We start from the raw sequence: 24,073 nt of genomic DNA on the forward strand, positions 1-24,073 counted from the left end.
AAACTTGCCCCCTAGTTTCAAGTCCTGTTTTCTTTTCAAGGCAGTTTTGTCTGGAATAAATTATCTACCAAACCTTGGTTCGTTCTTTGTACACCCTAATAAATCAGTCAGTTCTAGAATACTCTGTGTGTTCTGACTTAAACTAGGATGTGTACTGATCCTTGGCTCATCAGCCCATCTACAGCCCAGATATAAAAAATAATAACAATAGTAATAGTACTTTTTATTATTTGTGCTCTGCCCATCTGGCTAGGTTGCCCCAGCCTCTCTGGGCAGCTTCCAAGAAAATATAAAACCACCCCCACAGATACTTGAAGTGGCGGGGGTGGGGGGGCGATGGGAAGTGCCGAAGCATTTTGGTCATGGGAACTTTTGTGAAGCCCCCCTTTGCTTTAGCTCCAGCTGTTACAATGGCTCCAGCTATCCCTCCCCCCTGCAGCTGTTGCTATTTCATCACCTCTTCAAACACCACATTTCCCATTAGTGCCGGTGGAGCCCATTCTGCTCTGGAGGGAATGTTGCATGTGCATTATTGCTAGGTGACCTATACCAACAGAGGTGCTTCTTTCTCTGGATGTCAGGAAGCTGGATCCTCACTGAGACATGTGTGTAAAATGCAGACATGCAGATGGTGTGATTTGCTGACTGCTTGACAATAATTCCCTCCCCTCCCTTAAACAATTTTGAACCTCTCCTCTCTCTTCTAATGCTGCTGTACTTAGGCTGTGCCTGCTTTATGTCTGACCAAACTATACAGTGGTACCTTGGGTTACAGACGCTTCAGGTTACAGACTCCACTAACCCAGAAATAGTACCTCGGGTTAAGAACTTTGCTTCAGGATGAGAACAGAAATTGTGTGGTGGCGGTGTGGCGGCAGCGGGTGGCCCCATTAGCTAAAGTGGTGCTCCAGGTTAAGAACACTTTCAGTTTAAGAACAGACCTCTGGAACGAATTAAATTCTTAACCCGAGGTACCACTCTAAAGGTAAAGGGACCCCTGACCGTTGGGTCCAGTTGTGGATGACTCTGGAGTAGTGGCGCTCATCTCACTTTACTGGCTGAGGGAGTCGGCGTGCAGCTTCTGGGTCATGTGGCCAGCATGACTAAGCCGCTTCTGGCGAACCAGAGCAGCGCACGGAAACACCGTTTACCTTCCCGCCGGAGTGGTACCGATTTATCTACTTGCACTTTGACATGCTTTTGAACTGCTAGGTTGGCAGGAACAGGGACTGAGCAACGGGAGCTCACCCCATTGCAGGGATTCGAACCGTGACCTTCTGATCGGCAAGCCCTAGGCTCTGTGGTTTAACCCACAGCGCCACCTGCGTCCCTATAGACCAAGCTATAGGCTGATCATTGTCAGTGGCTATCTCACCCCTGTATTCTCCAACCTCTTCTCAAACGTTAGCAGTCAAATCATTGGCAAGTAGTGGAACCTAAGTGGTCTGGTGTGGGATCTTTATAGAAGTAGAAAAACTTGTTCGGATTGAACCATTAAGTCTTTCATTTGTAAATTATCTTTGTTTACAAATTCCAGTTGGCAAATCCATTTAATAATTCTGCATTATTTTGTTGGGAGTATTTTGTGTAGAACCACATTAAGTACCACTTTAGATATTGTTGGTACTGCAGGTTTTCCCAATTTCCAAAACCGAGGGCTGGATGTGTCATTAATCCTAAGTATGCTATAGGACGCGGGTGGCGCTGTGGGTAAAAGCCTCAGCGCCTAGGGCTTGCCGATCGTAAGGTCGGCGGTTCGAATCCCCGCGGCGGGGTGCGCTCCCGCTGCTCGGTCCCAGCGCCTGCCAACCTAGCAGTTCGAAAGCACCTCCGGGTGCAAGTAGATAAATAGGTACCGCTTACCAGCGGGAAGGTAAACGGCGTTCCGTGTGCTGCGCTGGCTTGCCAGATGCAGCTTTGTCACGCTGGCCACGTGACCCGGAAGTGTCTCCAGACAGCGCTGGCCCCCGGCCTATAGATGTGAGATGGGCGCACAAACCCCAGAGTCTGTCAAGACTGGCCCGTTCGGGCAGGGGTACCTTTACCCTTTATGCTATAGGACAGGCCACAGCTGACCTGGCCCAGTGCTGCAAGTGTTTGGAAAAGGCTGTCTTGGTTTCATCATTTGATAAAGAGATGGGCTAGGTTTAAATATTACCTTATTGTGATTTTATTATTGTCTTTTGATTTTCCTTGCAAACTGCCTTGGAAAGCTTTGTATCCTGAAAGGCAGCATATCAATGTTTAAAACTACAATCCCCTAACAGTTCAGGTGGCTACAGGTCACCTTGTTTTATCTGAACAAGTAAGTAGGAGTTTTCTTACCTCCGCTGTGTCCATACAGCATTTTTGGCTTCAGCTCTGTTTCCATTCTAAAGTCTGCTTTAGTGAAGTAGGATATTTCACATTAGTGGCCATAGTCATTCCTTGTTCTCAGGGAGTGTGTAATTTGGGAAGGTTCTATTAGTGTGTCACATCTTTCCAGCTGCTGGCTCAGATTTCTAAGGAAATTTTTTTCTGAATTACCAGCTAAAGTTTAGATTCCTTTCCCCTCCCCAGACCTCTCGCAGTACCGCTATGTGTGATGTCTAGATTTGATTAGCAGTTTTCTCACCGAGTAAGCTGCATTCTTCCCATTCTTTTCTCACAGGAAAAGAAAGTCTAAATCACTTGCTGGCTAAAATGTCAAACTCCTCTAGGTTTTCTGTCACCCTGAGGCTTCCTCGTGTGTGTGTGTGTGTGTGTGTGTGTGTGTGTGTGTGTGTGTAAAAGAGAGGGGGGGAGAGAGAGAGCACAAACCTCTAAGCATAACAATAAACTGCTGTTTGGCCATTTTCACTTACATGAGGAAACTGAAATGTGGATTTTGTTTTGTTCACCATTTTTAATTAATCACACAGCTTGAGTGTTTTTAATAATAATCTCAACTGCTTTTAGCTTGTTGGTCATCTTTCAGTAGGAGAGAGTTTATTGATTATATGCTGCTATCTCAGTGCATTATGGCAGAGGTAGCCAATCTGGTGCTCCCAGATGTTAGACTGCAGTTCCCGTCATCTCTGACCATTGGCCATACTGCAAGAACTGTTGGGAGTTGTAGTCCAGAAGCATCAGGAGGACATCCTGTTGGCTACCCCTGCTTTACCGAATTCAAGAGGACAGATCTTCAACCCAAGAAGCCTACCTAAAATTTAACACATGGGGAGCAGAAAAATAGGAAGGAAGTGGAGGGAGGAATAGGACCAGGCATTTATTTCAGTATTTACGCTTAAATTCCAGTAGGACATGGGAACTTAGGGGCTGGGCTAAAGCCTTCTTGGAAAAAGTGGGCTTTGAGAACAGATTTGAAAGAAGCAAGAGAGGTGTTCTTGGAGGCAGTTTCAAGCATAATGGGGAGCCAGGGGGTCTAAGGAAGCAGGTGACCTTTGCATGGTGAAGGGCAGTGGAGCTCAAGGAACAAAGAACATGGGCAGGAAAGTTCCTTGAAGTTCAAGGAGGGAGAGATGATATGGAGGGGGCGAGGCCAAGGGGTCCCTTGTAGGTAAGGACATTGGACTTGTGCTGGATCTGGCTAAGGATAGGAAGGGTATGTAGAGATTTAAGGAAGGGCATCACACGATCAGAGTGATCAGAGAAAGGACTTGCATTTTCATGGCAGTTTCAAATCAACAAGTGAACACCCACCTGCCTCTCCTTACAGTGTACACCTTTTTTACCTGACCATTCTTTCTCCCATTTTTTTCTGTCTGGGTAAGAGGCCAATATGAAACATGGTATCCTCTGGAGATTGCTGTGCCAAGATCAGCTAGGTCTGTGCCTCAGGAGCCAGCCCAAAGTTGGCAACTGTATAGGACCTGATGGGGACCTGATCCATGCTGGCCTGTTACCTGCACCACCTCTCCTCTCGCAAGCTGCCGGAGTGGCATCAAGAGCAAGGCACCTGGATCCCAGTGATTTTAGTTTTCTGGTTGTGAAGTTCTAATTTGCCCTCACAATATATTGCTAGTGCTTTCATAGCCCTTCTAAGGCCTGTGGGTGTTCTTGAAAGAATTGCTGTATCATCTGCATACAGCAGGACTGGGATATGCTTCCCTGCCAATTTTGGGGGATAGAAGTTCACAGTATGCAGATAGGGTACCATAACATTAATATGGACATAAAATAAATGGATGGATAGAACTATGGAGTGATAGCAGAATTGTCTGGGCATCATATAGTTTGTGGTTAGACCTTTCACTTCACACATAATTGGTTGGCAAGAACTGCTTAGCACTAAAACAAGATTTGACCAACATCTAACACAACTTTTCTCTCATGCAACCACACATAGACACACACTTCTCATTCCACCCATCCAGCTATTGCATGCCTCCTTTCAACATTCATAATATCCTGCAATCACAAATTAATACAATCTGTGCCACAACTGGAAGGTAGGAAGGTGCCCCATGTGTACTATTCAAGCTATGCATGATGTTCATAAAATCATAGATTCATAGAACTGTAGAGTTGGAAGGGACCTCAGTGGTCATCTAGTCCATCTGCTTTCAACACAGGAATCTCAACATGGCAGATGGCCATCCAACCTGTGCTCACAAACCTCCAATGAAGGAGAGTCCACACAACCTACTGAGTTCTCCAAGAATTCTTTGCCATTTGCAGCGCAGCCTGTTAAAAGCTGTCCAGCCTGGAGGCTGGAGTTTCGGGAGGTCTTTAACAGATTGGCAGTTACATATACTGCATTGGGCTGGTGTTGTGAATATGTATGTGAAGCTTTTTAATTAACCCCTTTTGAGGTTGCAAATATGTGTTTGTGCTAGGCTTTTAAAGCACTGCAAGTCTTTGAACTTGAAGACACTGCAACAGACTCTGGAGCTTTTGTGTGTGTGTGTTGTCCGACTGAGTTCAGTTGTACCTGAGCTGTAGGCGTGTTGCCTATATTAATCCCATTCTAGTGTGTCAGTGGCGAAGCGTAATATAATGGGGTGTGGGGTGCTCCCCCAAGGAGGCAGGTTCTGCCGTGGCCAGGCGCTTCACGTGTCACAACCTTTCTCCATCCCCAGGTCAGGCTTGCTTAACCCAGGAGTGGAGCTGCAGTTGGTGGTATTGGGTCATCACACGAGGAAGCTGTCTCTGCAGCTCCCTCGCGCACCCTAGCCAGTGCAGAGGGTACCTTGAGCATATAGACTTTTCTTTTTAGTGTTAGTGTCCCATTAACCAGTGTTTCCCAACTGGTGTTCCGCGGCACACTAGTGTACCGCGAGACGTTGCCTGGTGTGCCGTGGGAGGGAGGCGGGCGAGTCGGGCGGCGAGAGGCGGGGCAGCGGTGGCGAGGAGAGGCTGCCCAGCTCGGGGCTCTCGCCGTCTGCCTGCCTGGCTGCCTGCGTGGCGCTGACGTCACGGGGCTGTAACGTGCCCCACATAGGCACACGCAGGGCGGCGAGCTCCCTCCCTCCCACATCCCATCGCCGCTCGCTTCGGCCGGCCTACTGGGCTGTCGCAGGCGGAAGGCCTGCGCATGCGCGAGGTTTTTGCGCCTTCGGGATTCCCTTCATGCCTTCCTCCTCCCGGGTCCTTGAGAGCGCGGGAAGCGGCAGCGCGAGACCGGCGTTGAGCCTGGTAGGTATTGCGCTTGCCAAGGCAGTCATTTGGGAAATGAAAACTTGCAAAGCAAGCAACCAGTTCAATCTGAAGTACGTGTATGCTTAATATCCTGTATCTGAAACCTGTTCTGCCCCCTCCCCCACACTTGGTGCCATTTTCATCTACACATGCAGCAGAGTAAGTTGACCCAGAATAGTACCAATTCAGATGGCAGATGGGAGAATGACAGTGCTGAATGCTTTCCCATGTAGAACAGTCCCTGCAAATAAAAACCTAGCATATTTGGAAGAGGGATGCTAGCCTAACCATTACCTTCTATGCTGTTACTATTTTTTTTTTTACATAAGTAAAAAGTGACCTTTCCCCATCTGGCATGGTGGTGTGCCTCGAGATTTTTTTCATGAAACAAGTGTGCCTTTGCCCAAAAAAGGTTGGGAAACACTGCATTAACACATGTGTGACAGGCAGAAATTCAGCAGGTCAAAAACAGCATTTTGAGTACTATACTTTGGAAGCCTGTTGTTGTTGTTTAGTTGTTTAGTCATGTCCGACTCTTCATGACCCCATGGACCAGAGCACACCAGGCACTCCTGTCACCCACGGCCTCCTGCAGTTTGGTCAAACTCATGTTGGTAGCTTCGAGAACACTGTCCAACCATCTCGTCCTCTGTCGTCCCCTTCTCCTTGTGCCCTCAATCTTTCCCAACATCAGGGTCTTTTCCAGGGAGTCTTCTCTTCTCATGAGGTGGCCAAAGTATTGGAGCCTCAGCTTCAGGATCTGTCCTTCCAGTGAGCACTCAGGGCTGATTTCCTTCAGAATGGATAGGTTTGGTCTTCTTGCAGTCCAAGGGACTCTCAAGAGTCTCCTCCAGCACCATCATCATTCAAAAGCATCAATTCTTCGGCGATCAGCCGCCTTTATGGTCCAGCTCTCACTTCCATACATCACTACTGAGAAAACTGGAAACCTATGGGGTTTAAATTCTCACTCTCTTGAATGGGACAGCATGTGTATAAGATTGCAGACTTGAACTTGTATTTGAACTTGGTGGAGCTTATGGTTTGCTTAAAAGCAAGTCCCACTGGGGCAGCTCAGCCAGCCCTGTGCTTTCCCCATATCCCACTGGCATTGTGCGTATATAGGGAGGGGGCATGGGGTGAACGGACACTGATGGAAAATAGAATGTCCCTATTTTCATCTGAGGTGTGTTGGAGGGTAAGTAGTTGGGATGTGAACCTTGGTTTTCCAGGTCATAGTCCAACACTGTAAGCACCAAAGCGCTCTGGCTGTGGTGGCTGTTGTTGAATGGGATGCTGTCATGGAAGCATTTCCCTGTTTCCATACACAAATTGGCTGCTTCTGTACATGGCTTATTTTGCAGCATTATTGGTGCATCATGATAATTAATATGTGTTGGTTGCTTGAAGAGTATTTGGCTGTGTTTCTGCTGTCTGTATAGTAATTTAAAATAATGATGTTTTGCTTTGGACTTTGCTGTTGGGAATACTTAGGACACTTCTGATAGTCTATTGGTGTGAAATAAATTTAGAAAATATACAGGCATTTAGACTACAATATAAGCAAGGGCTGGAAACCTGCAGTATTTCTAAGTCATATTATCATGCAGAATATCCAAGTAGCACCTGAATTATTATGGTGCCGTAGCACAGAATAAATTAATGACTTTTATTTTTAACCAAGTGCCTATATATTAGATGGATTATAGGGTGCTGACTACGATGCACAATTTAATAACATGAATGACTGAATATTAGAGCTGTCTTTGTTCAAGAGAGCTTTGCTTCTTTTTTAAAAAAAAGAGGAAGAGACCAAGACAATGGGAAGTGTCACAAGTGATGGATCACAACAGAGGCACTGAGAGCAGCTGCTAGTCAGGCTGGGAGCATTTTACTTAAGTTCAACAATAATGGTTTCTGGGAGGCTAGAGAAAGCAAAGCAAAATGAAGAGTGAGTGTAAAATTCCTGCTCCTAATTTTTTATATACTATACCCAAGTCAAAGAATGATTTTGTCTTCTAAAAACAATGCATTGGAATAGCTTTGTAAACGTCAAGTGAATATGCTAGGAAGTGTAGCCAATTAAATGTCCACTTCATGTGGGCACTGATGGAACCTGAATGCTCTGTAGAAATGCTCAGCAGCTCTGAGGCTACTTAATGCTGTCCATTGGAAGGATTTATATAACTATACTTTGCTGACCAACATAGTTCCTCCCAATACATGTTACTATGATAAAGTACTGCTCTGAATCTCCACCAGATTACAAGTCTCATGGGAATCCACATCCCAAGATTCAGGCTCTTGGAGGCTCATCATGGATCTGGAAGGTTTCCTAATGCTCCTAGTGAATTTCCCAGTAGGTGTGACTGGTGGTCCTGATAAGACTCTGGTCTGTTTTTGGCCCAGGCCATCAGTACTCCTTAATGTCCTTATCCAAACCACAGCAGGGGTTCCAAGCTGTGGTTCAATCTTTCTTCAGGTGGTTCCTGCCATACCTGTGGGTTTGTTGTAAACGTGGGAGATTGCTCCACATCTTGCATTCTGTTTTATTGCATTTTGAATTCAACAAAATGCAATATATAAGATGTAAAAAGACGCATTCAAAAATCACACAGCACCTAGCACAGCACAGTCTGGTGTAACAGTCAGAAAAATCCTTCAGTGCTCTGCCAAGACCCTCCGTAGTTTTCAAGTGGTTGGGGCACCATCAGGCCAGCAACACCCCCTCTAACAAGTATGACAAGGGTGAGTATAAGGGCTCCCACCAACCCAAGAGCGCAGAGTTAACTCAGTGTAAGTCAGAATTTTCAAATCCAGCAATTTCTGCTGAAAGACCTTGTGTGAAGGAGCACTCCAGTGCTCTTTGGGTAATTCCATAGTGACTAACAGGTGGCGATGGGGGGAGGGGCAACGTCACCACATGACGCCGTGCATCCCTGATGTAGCATGCATAGCATCAGCACATTGGGGGGAGCCAGAGGCTGCGTCAAACCTCCTTCCCCTCTGCAGGAAGAGGAGGAGCCCGTCACTGGGGCTGCACCGCACTTGACTCTGTACTTTGCCTCTGTGCTTTTTGAACATTTGGGGGCCCAGTCACCGCCCCCAAAATATGGGGGCGGCGGCAAAAAGGGCTTGGCCCGCAGGAGCTGGCACTTCCAGTGACCAATGCAAACATCTGTAAACCTCTTTACATCATATTTTGTGTTTGAACTAATGCTTAACTCCAGTTAATATGGAACTATTTAAGTGCCCTGATGTTCCCTACAAAAATATTCTAGAAGTCTGTCCCTGTTAGTTTAAATGCTTTCTTGTTATTGCATTTTAAAAGCTGGAACCCATGTAACAGCTTTGCAACCTCAATAATTTATCTGCAACTTGGGTAAGTGTTTTCTGGAAAGTATGAATCCATTTCCCCTTCCATTCTACAGCAATATACATAAAGAGCTATTGTTTCATGGGCAAGTGTCAAACTTATGGTAAAGTTTGTTGGACACTGTGGAGAAAAGGTTTTTTGGCAAATGACTTGTGACATGTGAAAAACCATTGACAAGACACCTCCAAAGCAAAGCCCTGTCCATGTCACACTTCACTAGGTATTCACACATTGCTGTTCAGCATCGGGTCCATGTGAGATGTTGTAATGGCCATGGGAATTGACATTTGGCTGTAGCAGCACCCTAATGATTTGTTTCTTTGCAACCCAGTATTATTGCATTTACCATGCCGCAGAAGTTTCTCTTTTTAAAAAGAGGATTTCATACTAATGAATATCATATTGCACCACTTGGCTAACACATTTTCTTTTCAATCTCCCAGTCTCAAACACAACAATAAGAGTCTCTAAGTGACACCAGTACTGTTTCTGCACTTTATTTCAGCATAATCACATTTCTCTTAGGGACATTGATCCATGCATTTGTACTGTTTATTTTAAAATATGTTAAAATTCAGGTAAGGTTAGGGCTTGATTAAAAGGCTGGGGCTTCCCCAAAGCACCCAACAACCAGTTAGTTGCACAAATTAGGGACCCAGTGCTAAGCAGGAATGCTTCCACCCCCACCAGGGACTTACTACTGCATGATGTAGGGTTATTGCGACATTAGCCCACGCTAGAAATTGTGACAGCAGGCACCCCTTCTAGACCAAGGTTAGACACTTTTCAAGTACTTGTACACCTGTAGTGCTTTTGTCTCCACACCTTTGCAAGGATGGAAAGGAAACCAGAACAACTTGGTCCAGCTCACGTGACCTCCTTGGCCTACCAAGAGCCAGTGTGGTATAGTGGTTAAAAGCGGTAGTTTCGTATCTGGTGAACCGGGTTCGTGTCTCCGCTCCTCCACATGCAGTTGCTGAGTGACCTTGGGCCAGTCACACTTCTCTGAAGTCTCTCAGCCCCACTCACCTCACAGAGTGTTTGTTGTGGGGGAGGAAGGGAAAGGAGAATGTTAGCTGCTTTGAGACTCCGTAGGGTAGTGATAAAGCAGGATATCAAATCCAAACTCTTCTTCTTATTCTACCTACAAGCCCACCTTTGTCACAGACACACACACCCCACCAGGTCCAGGGGCTACTAGCCACCCCTGTTCATTTCTGTGAACAGAATGCAAAGCACCCTAAATGAGTCCTTACAAACCAATTCTTTCCTCCTTATCCTTAGCCTCCACTCCCAATAATAATGATGGGGTTTTACTAAAGATTAAAGATGTGCAACTTAGGGTAACAAAGCTTGGGTATGTTTGAGGGAAAATCACTGTGCAGAATTCCAAATTATATTTACTGTAGTTAGCAAGGTCAAACTCAGTAAAGATAAGTTTTATAAAAGTAAAATAAATTGCTTAGAGCGATTATCTGAAATGTACCATGAAGTTGTTTGAACATTATTAAGCTGCTTTGGGCAAGCTCTTCCCTCTCACCCCAAGAACAGAGGCCAAAAATCTATATTTAGGTACCCTGCCTAGATTTCAAATGCTCTGGATCTCCCAAAACTCCCTTATATCCAAATATGGGCTTCAGAGCAAGTGTTCATATTCCTTAAGTTAAAAAAAGGAAAATGGGGAAAAACCCACCCTTGAAGATTGCTGACATGAAAGGTATCTGAAATCCACATTTATGCAACAAAATGTAAAAAGCAAAAATGTCGAGGACAGCTTTGTTATAGGTGATTGGCTGCAAACAAGAGAAAATCCTTAATACTTGGTCAAAGGTAAAGCATAGTTTATTAAACCATCATTTAATTAAACAAACAAACCACACCTAAACTACAAGTTGACACACAGAAGGGTCAAACAAGTAAGTCATGGAAGGAAAGTTTGGCTTGTTTCTCCCTTGCCTTCCATATACTCCCACCATCCCTGATAACTCAGAGTCTTTGCAGTACTATCATACTATATACAGTGGTACCTCGGTTTACGAACTTAATCCGTTCTGGAAGTCTGTTCCTAAACCGAAACTGTTCTTAAACCAAAGCGCGCTTTCCCTAATGAGGCCTCCCGCCGCTGGTGCCCTTCCACTGTTCAGATTCCATTCTTAGACCAAGGTAAAGTTCACAAACTGGGACACTACTTCCAGTTTTGTGGAGTTCGTAAACCAAATCGTTTGTAAACAGGACTGTTCTTAAACTGAGGTACCACTATATAATGTTCTATTCATAGTGGTGGGATGCGGGTGGTACTGTGGTTTAAACCACTGAGCCTCTTGGGCTTGCCAATCGGAAGGTTGGCAGTTCGAATCTATGTGATGGGTTGAGCTCCCGTTGCTCTGTCCCAGCTCCTGCCAACCTAGCAGTTTGAAAGCACACCAGTGCAAGTAGATAAATAGGTACCACTGTGGCAGGAAGGTAAACGGTGTTTCCGTGCGCTTCTCTGGCTTCAGTCATGGTGTTCTGTTGTGCCAGAAGTGGTTTAGTCCCACTGGCCGCATTACCTGGAAAGCTGTCTGTGGACAAACATTGGCTCCCTTGACCAGAAAGCGAGATGAGCACCATACCCCATAGCTGCCTTTCACTGGACTTAACCGTCCAGGGGTCCTTTATCTACCTACTGGTGTTGCTTCAACCCTTCCCGTTGGTTGACTGTAGGTGAGTCTTCTTGGAGTCCTTTGTCTCCTCTCATCAGCATTTCCTCCATTAAAGGAACACCCAAAGTTCCCAGCAGTATAGAGTTTCTCACGCTTTCCCTTCCATCACTGTGCTATGCTTCATTCTCCTAGGCACCAGTCACACTCATAGTGCCATCATTCCCCCCTTTGAGTGATACTGCTGGTACCAAGACTGGACCCTCTCTCATGAAGATGTGCTGTGTGGCTGTATCTTAGCTGGAAGACACATTCCAAACTGTTGCAAATGTTCTGGAAAGGTTGGAGAAGAGGACTTCATGTTCTTTCCAGGCAAAACTCCACACCTCAGAACCTGGCCATGGTCTCCTGAGTTAAAGAGATGAAAGGGTGACACTACAGTCTCTCTGCCACCTTTTCTGTAGTTTTGGAAGGGCAAACAGAGGGCCCAGAATACAGAACAAGGAGAGCCACAACCACACATGGGCAGCGCCAACCTCCTGTGCATAGCGTACGGCACAAGTTGGGAAGCAGCAAATATAGGCTGAAGCCGACCTGGGCTAGCATAGCAAGTCACAGGCAGAATGGTGGATAGCTCTCTTTCCCCAGACCAGTAGTAGATGCTAGTAGAACAGTCACCTAGCAGAGTGAAAGATCTTGCATTGCATGTGAAGCTCCTGCAGCCAATCGGAAGCAGCGGAAGCCCCGTCGGATGTTTGGCTTCCATAAGAACGTTTGAAAACAGTCACTTTCGGTTTTCAATCGTTTGGGAGCCGGAACGTTCGACTCCCAAGGCGTTTGGGAGTTGAAGTACGGCTGTACTTTTGGATTCAGTGGCAAAAGTAACACTGATGGAGAGAGATTTAGTACTTTTATTAACAGCAGGCGTCAATACAGAATAAAAACCGGCGAAACAGTCTTTAAGCGGAATGATCTAGCATAAGCAAAATAAAATACTTCTGTTATCCAGAACTCCAGGGACCGCTGACAGAGAGGCTCCAGCTGGCCAATATGCCATGCCCATCCAGTGAAGGGCTATGTTGAGGCTCGAAGGTCAGGCCCCATCAGGGAGATTTATATAGCCTCAGTGGCTACATGCTGGCTGCCCTGATCTCTAAATTCCTCCCACCTGTTAAGCTAGGCAAGATACAGGGGCCAGCAGAGTTAATTAATCCTGCAGCTGCACTCCTCCAGCAGGCATTCTGCCTTCAGCTGGCCCAAGAAGGATCTTTCCACATCCTGCTGATACCTATCCCTGGAGCACACAGCGAATCAAGACAACAAAGCAAACCAAAAAAACCCTTTACAGTCCCCTTTGGAGCATGCTAATATGCAGGGAGGAAGAATCGTGCAAACCAGTTAACCTACAGTATTTCCTCAAAATACAGGATGCTTTTGCAATACTTTCTCCTACAGTAGTGCAGTACAATTTTATTCTGTGAACTGCCCTGAGACCCCTGGGTATAGGGTGGTATATAAATTCAAATAATAATAATAATACAATTTCCCTGCAGTGGCCAATGGTGCAACAGCGTCATCTGGCAACAGGTACTTTTGAGGATAAAACCCCGGATAGTTTTCTTAATCAGCTCTCAGAACAGTGTACAGCCAAAGTCTCTGCAACTGTGTGAAAGCTCAAGCATGCTCCAATGGCTTGGAGATTGTCTTAGCATTATGTGTGAACCTAATTATGGCTTAGTGTGAATGCCTTGAGCTTGCAGGCGCCCAGAGACTGCAGCCGCTTTGCTCTTTTGGTTTTCTTCTTGCTGTGTTGCCGTGAACTAATCCATGGTTACCTTAGTGGGTTGTCAGAACCCACATGTATGGTTTTATCTCCTCAAGACAAACTAGGAGCAGTAAACCATAGGGCAAGCCTATGTTATAGCTCATGGCTTGTCTGGAGTGGGGCAAACTACAAGCCCAGGTTCAGACCATAAACTAAGCCAAACAGCTTGCAGGCGCCGCAGAGCCAGAAGAGAAGCAAAACGGCTACAATCACCTCGTTATCTGAATAGGTGTTTTATTTAATATGTTAATAAAAAATTATTGCAGTAGAGTGGGAAAAAGAAAATGCAATATTTGTCTGGGCCAACAATCAACCAACCAACCAACCAACCAACCAACCAACCAACCAACCAACACTGAAGCTATATCACTTAACCATAGTTAGCTTTTAAAATAAAATGTAATTTGCACATGAGAGAACAGAGTGCAAAAGAGTGTTACTGAATCATCTTATATGAACTTACCTTGTCTTTTTATGGCATGAACCATAAATAAACTTGTCCCAAAAACTTGGGGAAGCCATTGCCTCTTCCTCAATACTTGCTTTCTGCTTTGGAAAGAACAACTTCACAGGGTGGCTTCAGTATTTCTATCACATTCATCTCAAAAATCTTTTGTGTATTAAGCATGCTTTATAAGGCTTAGAAAGTACAGGACTTTATTTAGGAGTTTATTATGGTGGGATGGATTTGCCTGTGAGGTTCTCCTACGATTGCTGACAAGTGTTTCGTATCAGGGAAGTAGAATCTGAGACAGATTTTTCCCAGAGAAAGTTGCGTCCACAAAATATTTGGTTGAATTTGTATAGAATTAGGATGCAGATGTGGCGTGGACAGCATCAGGCTCTGTTCACTTGCATTTATTATGTCTTCATTTTGTCCAGTCATGGTCCTTCTGAGTTTTCGCTGTGGTTCTTTCTTTTCTCACAAGACTGTGGAGCAGCAGGGCTTTCCTGGGCTACCCTTAGTACTGCTTTTCCATCTTTTTAAAAAAGCATGGCTTCAGCTTGTACGCTATTAGCTTTCTGGAGGGTGTCATGTTATCATCCCATTTTATAAATCAGTTTGTTTAATTAGTACTTTAAATCAGGGGTCAGCAACCTTTTTCAGCCATGGGCCGGTCCACCGTCCCTCAAACCATGTGGTGGGCCGGACTATATTTTTTGGGGGAAATGAACAAATTCTTATGCCCCACAAACAACCCAGAGATGCATTTTAAATAAAAGGACACATTCTACTCATGTAAAAACACACTGATTCCCGGACCGTCGGTGGGCCAGATTGAGAAGACGATTGGGCTGGATCCGGTCCCTGGGCCTTACGTTGCCCACCCCTGCTTTAAATCAACCTTTCAGTTAACACTATGATTAAAAAAAACACACAGAAAAACCACAACCCTGCTGTTGTTTTGGTTGCTGCCATTTTAGTATCTCTCCCCCCCCCCCAATATTAAAGTGCTTCTGATCTAAAACAGATATAAAAAAGTCACAGAGTTGTAGAGTTGGAACAGACCCCAAGAGTCATCTAGTTAACCCCCTGGAATGCAGGAATCTCAACTAAAGCATCCATGACAGATGGCCATCCAATCTCTGCTTAAAAACCTCAAATGAAGGAGAGCCCACAACCTCTGAAGGGAGTCTGTTCCACTGTCAAATGGCTCTTAACCACCAGAAAGTTCTTTGTGATGTTGAGTCAGAATCTATTTTCTTGTAACTTGAAGGCATTGGTTTGAGTCCTATCCCCCAGAGCAGGAGAAAACAAGCTTGCTCCATTCTCCATGGGACAGGGCCTTGAGATACTTGAAGAGGGCTATCGTATCTCCTCTGTGTCTCCTTTATTCCAGGCTTATTATCCACTCTTCATGGAAATGCCCCGTTTTCTTGCTCCTGCTGCTGACTTGGCTTGCTCTCCTCACCCTGTCTTCTCTTTAAACCCTCTTCCACCTCCTCTCCAGTTCAAAATGAGCGCCTGCAGTTATTGTTCCCACCTCTTCTTCTTCAAAGCCTATAAGGAGCAGAATGGGGCAGCAGTAGTACATGCCTGTGGGCCATTTGGAACAGGAGTTTCAACATGTTACCTTGTCCTCTGACTGGCTGACTTGCCCACTTCCAACCCCATCCGGATTGTGCCAGCACAGTAGCAACTTCCGGGCACCCAGAGATCTCCACGTGGTCACAATTGGACTCACATTGGACACAAAATGCGCATGGCACCCAGGGAATTTTGAACACCGTGCGAGTGAGTGAGAAGGAGAAGTGTGGCTATGCAGAGCAATCGTATTCAGACAGAAGTCTCACTGAGTTCAATGGAACTTACTCCCAAGTAAATATGCTTTGATCTGCAGTAGCCTTAGCAATCCTATTAGCAGTCTGGATAGTTTAACAAGAGACTTAAAAGAAACAAAAAAAACCAGAGAGAACTTCTGCACCTTTCATAGTTACTTCAGAGGAAATTTCTGCAGATTCTGTTTGTCCTGCAAGCTACGTACATCTGCTGAAATTCTCTCTTCTACACAGCTATTAAAGGTACAGGAGCCCTATCCTCTATCTCTTTTTTCCCCATCTGGTCACTCCATTTAAATTCTTTTTTGAAGAAACGTATCGGGCTGCAAAATGCCTTTGTGTTTTCAAGTTGTGAGTCAAGGACCCGCAACCCGCGTAGGGGTAAATAAGACACAAGGACACATGTATTTTAGGTTAATGGGCTAAAGAAGACCGCAACTTTATTGGTTACAGCATGTGAGTGGTATTGGCTTAGGCATTGGATCAAACAACCTATATATGACCCTACCCCTGCGCAGCGGGGGGTCATTTGAAGGTTAACAACCAGGGGGAGGAGCTTGTTGATGCAAATACAACTGGAAGCTTCCCCTGGTGTCACCGGGGGTCGTGCCGTGGCCCTAGCCACCAGCAGGGCATCGGACAGGATCCACGACCACCGGATTCCTTTAATGGAATACCCAACAAGGGGAGGGGTAGGTGATGGCCACACCCTGCCCATCAACACACGACACATATTCCAATGCCTAACCGCCAATACCAGAAACGTTGTGACGATTTGCTACGAGGTAGGCGAAAAACCAAGAGGCGGGTGCCAATTTGCCAAATGGATAAAAAATCCTACCAGGCTCCCGGGTAACCAGGGCAACCAACCAAAGTCCATAGCAAGGTCAAGAGCATAAATATGACCTAAAGGGCAGGTGATCTGATGACTCCGGAAAGCAGAATGAGGTGCAGGGCTGCCATGACGCAGGGGCCCGAATACGTCCCCCTGCTGATACGGGAATGGCTCCTGCTCACACCTCCCCTCTGGGAGGCAGAGAGGCTTTGTCAGAATTGGAGGCTACAAAGCAAATGTTGTAGTTTTCTTCAGGTGGTCAAAGTAAATGCAAGAGCTGTAAGACTTGCTCCCACTATGTAACGCTCTGAAGGAGGTGTCTAACTGCATTCATACAAGAGACCAGGCCCTGCAAATCCCGTTGATGTGCCAAATACTATCCTCTTAAGCCCCAACTTTACTCCTTCACTCACTTGCTGCTTCTGTTGCAAGGTGTCACCAGACTGTGGCTCTGCTTAAGAAGTGGTGCCTTACAATCATGATGACAACGACATTGAATTCATATCACCTTTTAAATCTTACATACATTACATGAACACCCAGCATTATGCCTGCAAGCAATTACTTAAGTAGCCCGGTTCATTCATGCATGTACATCACTTGAATTCTGTTTAATTGCTTGCTAAACACTCAATGACTGTCAGCGGAATGTGTAAGCAGCTCCCATTGAAAAGCATTGTGTAAGGGTACGTGAGGGGATATAAAAGTTCAGTTTGTGTTATGGCTGTGGTAACTCATTAAATACATAGAATCATGTATTTGTAGAGTTGGAAGGGACCCTGTAGGTTATCTAGTCCAACCCCCTGCAAGTCATCACTTTATACTGCAGTATACTCATCCACTCCTGCCAACCTAGCAGTTCAAAAGCACGTCAAAGTGCAAGTAGATAAATAGGTACCACTCCGGCAGGAAGGTAAACGGTGTTTCCGTGCGCTGCTCTGGTTTGTCAGAAGCGGCTTAGTCATGCCGGCCACATGACCCGGAAGCTGTACGCCGGCTCCCTCGGCCAGTAAAGCGAGATGAGCATCGCAACCCCAGAGTCGGCCACGACTGGACCTAATGGTCAGGGTCCCTTTACCTTTATCTTTATACTCATCCAGTGATGATCATGTGAACCAGCTGCATATGTTGTTGGATAATATGAGTGAGGTGACCAGTACGTCCCTGCTTGTTTTTCATACTTTGAAAATATAAACTGTTTTAAACCTTTATTAACATTTATTTTTCCTCTTTCTTAATTATGTTAGTGTTTAAATTGATCTTTGTATTTTCTTCTTCTGGCTGAAAGTTGGCGTAAAATGTTTAAATGAGTACAGGGAATGTATACAACGTATTGGGCTAAAACCTATGAAAAAATAATATGTTACTTGGTCATTGAAACATTCCTCTTCTCCCAGGCCTTCGGCTGATTAAATAATATATGGCCTTTTATTCTTTGGTATTCCGGGATGTATTTTTGTGCTTTTATACTGTAAACTCACCTGTGATATTCGGATGAAGGGTGCTATAGAAATTTATTTAATAATAATAATAATGCCGTATGAAGTAGTGCAGTTCAACAGTATGTGCTCAGGTGATTGTTGGGTGCTTTTAACATTCACATGTAAAAGAAAGTGGCCCTAGGTTGCAGTCACAGGCCCCCTTTCCCTGCACAAAGACTGGAGAAAGAGAAGCAAGAGCCAGACCAGGCAAGTAGTAGGTCCCCTGGGTGCAGAAGGCAGAGGAATGCTGCTGGGTGAGAAAGAGAACGTGGACCTGCTCATTCGGAGCTCTGGCCCACCTGGCCTTCTCCCTGTTGCACCTCTTGGCTACTTGCGCATAGTCTTCTTGATTCCCCATTTATTATACATGCCCTTCTTACATCTCAGCTCATCTGTAAACTCCTTATGCAGCCACCCCAATTTCTTTAGAAACCTCTCACTTTTCTTTCTTGTTGGGATTGTCTGCATTTCTGCCTTCAATATTTCACATTTAAGAATCTCTCCTCCATCCTGGACTCCCTTCTCTTTGAGTATTTCTGACTATGGGATTTCACCTTAAGCTTTTTGGAATTGGCCTTCTTAAAGTCCAGAGTGCTCTGGGAAGGCCTCCTCCAGGTCTTCAGTCTGGTAGATTAGTCTGAGACACAGTGACCAGGCCATGGTTGGAAAATGCATGCTGGAAAGACTTTGTGCGTATGTGTGTGTTTTATTTATTGAAATCCAGATCATGTTTACAAAGTACCCCTAACCAGCAAAATGCTGTCACTAAATTCACCCGAATACAATCTCATACTTGATACAGCTTGCCTTTTAGGAGAAAAAAACATCAAATAAAGCTGCCAACATGTTACATAGGTTCAAGATGAAATTTCAGATCATCATATAATAAAAAATATTTCCAACTCAACATCCCATTTTGCTCATAGTATTTATTACAAATAATAATTGGATGTAAAATCTGTATGATTAGAAATGTTATTTATACTGTGAAGTAACACTACTGAGTTAATTGGGATTTACTCCCACGTAAGTGGATAGAGGATGTTGGTCGTCTTTTCTTGCGTTGCATTTTGGAGTTTTAAGCTCCACAGGTCAGGGATCTGTCATGTTGTGCAACTCTGTGCATAGCTTCTTAGAGTGAGACGTCCATCCATATAAGCGAGTATAGGATTTGAAGCTCACAGATTTCAGTGAGAAATATTGGTATGCGCTTCATTCCACTGAAACCAATGAGACTTTGAAAGAGGTGTGGCTAACCTTCAGCTCTCCAAATATTGCTGAGCAAAGGCTTCCGTAATTGAGGATACTGGCTGGAGTTCATGGGAGTCAAGGCTCAGCCATGTCCTTAGCCATGGCTCCACAACCTCCTTGGCTGTAACCCCTTACCAGGTCCAGGGGCTACCAGCCATCACTGATGGTTAACACAGTCCCATTGGGTGATGTCATGCAGCGCAAATGGCAACCTGAGAACTGTGTGAGTTCCCCAGCACAGACAAACTGCTTCCCATTATGCTTGTTTTTAAGCTGCAAGAAATCCAAAAGTATATAGTTACTATCAATTGAATTGGGAAGTGGAGCGGGCAAATGCCACAGTATCCAGTTCCAACTTCTTACAGTTGTTACTTGCGTTATAGGAATATCATTGCCTGCCCCCACCGCCTTGCATTCCAATCTCACAAACAGCTATAGAGTATTTGACTTTAAAAAAATGATTTTCTTGTTTTGCACTTGTATAGTCAAAAGCGTAACGATAATCCTATTAAAGATCTTGTGTCATGGAGGAGGGGGTCGGCTCAGCGTGTGCTGGGCTGGAAGCCTGCTGCCATTGGCTGGATGCGAAACAGAATAGGAGGGGCTTTGGGATGGGGCAGGATTTATTACTTGTTATAGTTAGAGCAGGGATTTCTTCTGTGGGAAATGCCCAGTGGTTGCGGCTGCTGATGATCTCACATCGACAGCAGTGCAGTGCTGAGTGAGGAAGGGTGACCCAGGAATTGAGGACCGAGAAAAGCAAGCAGCAAGCAGATGAAGAGAGGGAGCAGAGGAGGAGAAGCGTTTGCCAGAGCAGCAGGCAGAGCAGCGAAGGGAAGGGAAGGCAGGAGCTAAGAGAGAGAGGACGGCTCATGCCGAATGCCTACCAGATGCACTGAAACCACCAACGAACCTTTGGGAATGGCTACAAGGACTGCTTGCTGCCTGTAGAGCAAGGGTTGTGGACTGACTCTGTGTGTGTGTGAGAGAGAGAGTGTGTGTGGCAGGGGGAGAGAACAAGAGAACTTCACAGTACTCTTGATTAAAATGTTAAGTTGTGCATAACAGATTTGGCAAGACAGCCTGAGAAATGCTGCTGCAAGAGACTCTGGCGTGTAAATCTCAGCCACTGATGCATATAGGACAGCCTGCTCTGGCATAAGGGTGGAGAATAAAGGAATGGAGGCAATGCAGAGAATATTGGAATAAAGGTCTGCATTGGGTCGTTGGATTTAATGAGGAGGTGGCGCTGAAAGAAGTCAGCCTCACATGAATGGTGGACTTGACACGAGGTGCTGTGCTGAATTCTGAGAGATGCTAGACATTAAATCTGACAACTGTGCAAAGAGAGACCATGGAGAAATCAAGTAGTGAGGATTCCTCAATTCACCGGAGTCCATCTTTGGATAGCAAGGATTCAGACTTTGCTAAACCTTCTACCTCAGGCAGGCAGTTTGGCCGAGGCTTCACTGCCGGAGCTTTCTATGGTACCACGGGATCGAACACACAGAGCCATACTGCAGCTGCAGCTGGGACTGGTGTCAAAAGTGACAAATACAATGCACCCAAAGGCAGCAAATACGTGGTTTTTTATCTGGATCTATCATTTGTTTTCCTTTTAGAATTTAAGAAGTGCAGCATGGCGAGGGGCTGCTTGTGTTGTTTGAAATACATGATGTTCCTTTTCAATTTAATATTTTGGGTGAGTACTGCATTTTTATATTCTTAATTAAGAGCTCCATTTCCTTACTGCATTGTGAGCACAGTATATTTTAAGCTTGAACGTTAAGATTTCCCCCTCCTTCCTTTTACCTGCATGGAATATTTATGGAGCTGAATCCATGTCGTACGCTAGAGGGGAAAATGCAAAATTCTCATATCTTTTGGGTTTCATTTTGACAAGATTTATTTGCAGTAAACTGTGTGTTGAGCAGGCTGTATTAAAGAAAACAGAACCTTTCTCTTAGCCAAATTATTCATACCGACATGGTGGCATCTGTTTTAATATTACCTCAAGCTGCTGTAAGTATTTCTAAGCCGTTCCTATTAATCTGGCTCACTTTCCTAACAGAGGAAAAAAGTGGTGTTTTTTTTTAGTATGAATGAGATTTAGTCTCTAACCGTCACTTTTTAAAAAACCAAGATTCTTAATATGGTCAGTGAAAATGACAAACAATAAGGACTTTGGAGCTACTGTTACTCACATTGGCAAATTGGAGGGGCCTGCTTTTTTGTGGGGCCAAAATTGATTTTCCTTGGTTAGCAAGCCAGGAGGCGTGAGGAATGGCAGCGATGCTTCAGTAAGCAAATTTGAGAACTCCTAGCAGCTACTATGATCTAAATGATGTCATGTGCACTTGGAAAATCAGGCTGTTGATGCCAGTCAGCAAATAATTTTTGTCTAGAACTAATTCACAATTTATGATCTGTCTTGGTTTTCTTGACCAAAACCAAAGTTTATCAGGTTTGAATGATTAGGAAAAGGAATAATGAGCATTCTAATGGTAAACTCATGCGTGTGAGCTTGAGGAACAATTATTCAAGGCATACAAAAATGGTCCCATTGCATTATTATCCTTTTTTTGAGTTTTATAGTAAACTAGCATTGTTTGAGTTAAACTAGTTTGTTTCTTGGCAGCTGGTTTTTCTGTGTGATTGACTCAGTTTATCTTTTGAAGGCCAGATGCACTGTGAGAACTGGGCAGGTATTCCTGAATAATTGCATTTCAATAGTTAATGGATTGGAGGCAGGTACAGGAATCTGCTTTAAAGACAACTCTCTAAGTAAAATACTTAACCACTTATATCCAAACGCCTTCATTATTTGTGTTTGCTTTACCCCATAAATAGCAGAAATTCACCCCACTCACTTCTAGATTTATTTTATAGGAAAATTTTGAACCTAAAATTCCTGAATCATGTCTGTTTGAAGTTACATTGCTAATTCCATGTATTGCTAAGGTGTGTGTGTTATCTAGTGTGTTATCTTTGTGGACCATTGCATTTTGTTAAATTACAGTCACTATGAGATGAATTGCTTGAAAGGCATCTAAATTAAAACTCAGGTATTTATAGCTATGGTACATTAAATCTATATGCACACAAGCTGGGATGAGGGGCTGAGCTCATGGCTGGTAAAATTGTTTGAAGTTTCCTCTTAAACCACTTTCCCCGTTGAAGAGGGAAAGTGAGTCTCAGTTTAAATTTTACAACCAAAATGTACAGCAGCCCAGGCCCACGGTGAACAGGCCCGGATGGAGGGAGGCTGAGCACTGTGTGGGTGGGCAGGCAATCCCATTTGGCTCGGGGAGGGGGGACGCTCTGGTGGCTTCGGTGGCTTTCCCACCCCGGGCACTGGCAACCCACGCTATGCTGCTGTTCTTAAGTGGTCAACAGCTCTTATTGCGCTCCCATGAAACTTATGAAAAGTAAGCAGGCTGTCATGCAACAAAACTTGCTTATCTCTGGGTTGCCTAGTTCATTACTGCTGCAATGCTTCTGGGCCTTCAGCTTAGCACCCACTCCTGTATGAGTGTAGGCCTTTCGTTTCTCCCACATGAATGGATGACTGTCATTCACTGCAAGGGAAGAGAGTACAGAGCTGTATTCCGGAACAGAGTTGCAGTAGGGGCAAAGCCTGACCTGATGGTCAGTGGCCCAGCGTATGGATTGCAGTGGTTCTCCTCTCCCGCCTGAAGGCAGCACGGGGAGTCATAGCATTCTTCTGGCATTCCTTCGTTCCATGGCAAAATGGTAGGTGTTCCTATCAGATGTCAAAGAGATAAATAATTACCTGACATTCAGAAGACATCTTAAGGCAGCCCTGTTCAGGGAAGTTTTTAATATGTAACGCTGTGCTGTTTTTAACACTGATTGGGAGCTGCCCAGAGTGGCTGGGGAAACTCAGCCAGATGGGCGGGGTATAATTAATAAATAATATATTATTATTATTATTATTATTATTATTATTATTATTATTATTATTATTATTGGTTGGAGAGGGGGCAATGCAATTTCAGTCGGTCCAAAGACTTGTAGGATTGCTGTAATGAATAGGTTGACACAAGAGCTAGTAAAAATGTGGACTAGAAATGTTGCAAGACCATCTGGCATAGAAGGTCCAGCAGAGAAATGTTATCCACCTTTCACAGCACTCTGATCATTTGATACCTCTCCTAAACTTTTTTGTATACTCTCAGATCCAATGAAAAACTCCTCATGCTTACCTCAAAGTCTATGCGCTCCACCACTTCTATAGTGATGCCTTCGATCCTCCACTTCTATCACTTCCAGGTACCCCAAGATCTCTTGCTCCCTCAAACAGCTCTGCTGAAACTGCTTTCCAGAACATCTACATCTTTATGCCTGGAACTGCTTTCCAGAACATCTGCATGGTGGCACCTCTCTCTTGCTTCAAATTCAACCTCAAATTGCACCTTTTCTGTGAAGCTTTGGCACAACACACAATCCCCATGACTTAATGTAACTAAACATAACTTTCTCCCTGGGTTGATTCAGACTAGGAAGGGGATGGGGAGTGCAGCTGCTGGCTACACCTGCTTTACTCCCTTGTGCAAAATTCTCATCTGTGGGGAGGCTTCAAAAATTATTCAGTTTACTGCTAGGACTGAGAGGAGTTGTGGTTCAGTAACATCTGGAGGACCAAAGGCTTCCCCCATCTGGGCATGTTTAGCCTGGAGAAGAGGAGGTTAAGGGGTGATATGATAGCCATGTTCAAATATATAAAAGGATGTCACATGGAGGAGG

General features: G+C 44.8%; 2 protein-coding genes across 5 annotated transcripts in view; one reads left to right on the top strand and one right to left on the bottom strand.

Annotated features, from left to right (window-relative positions):
• Positions 1 to 24,073, bottom strand: part of JAKMIP1 (janus kinase and microtubule interacting protein 1) — a 327,688-nt gene that overhangs the window by 53,907 nt on the left and 249,708 nt on the right. The window lies entirely within an intron of this gene.
• The window catches only part of TSPAN9 (tetraspanin 9), a 134,550-nt gene that overhangs the window by 21,996 nt on the left and 88,481 nt on the right, over positions 1 to 24,073 (top strand). For 2 of the 4 annotated variants that reach the window (XM_082238583.1, XM_082238582.1), the window contains exon 2: positions 20,929 to 21,008. In XM_082238583.1, coding sequence (XP_082094709.1) covers positions 20,946 to 21,008 — 63 coding nt within the window. In that variant the 5' untranslated portion in view covers positions 20,929 to 20,945. Of the gene's footprint in view, positions 1 to 19,960; positions 21,009 to 23,505; positions 23,600 to 24,073 lie in introns of those variants that run through there. The other 2 variants (XM_082238581.1, XM_082238580.1) reach the window with 2 other exon arrangements.

Source organism: Podarcis vaucheri, assembly GCF_965113315.1.
Source record: "Podarcis vaucheri genome assembly, chromosome: 9".
Lineage (NCBI taxonomy): Eukaryota > Metazoa > Chordata > Lepidosauria > Squamata > Lacertidae > Podarcis > Podarcis vaucheri.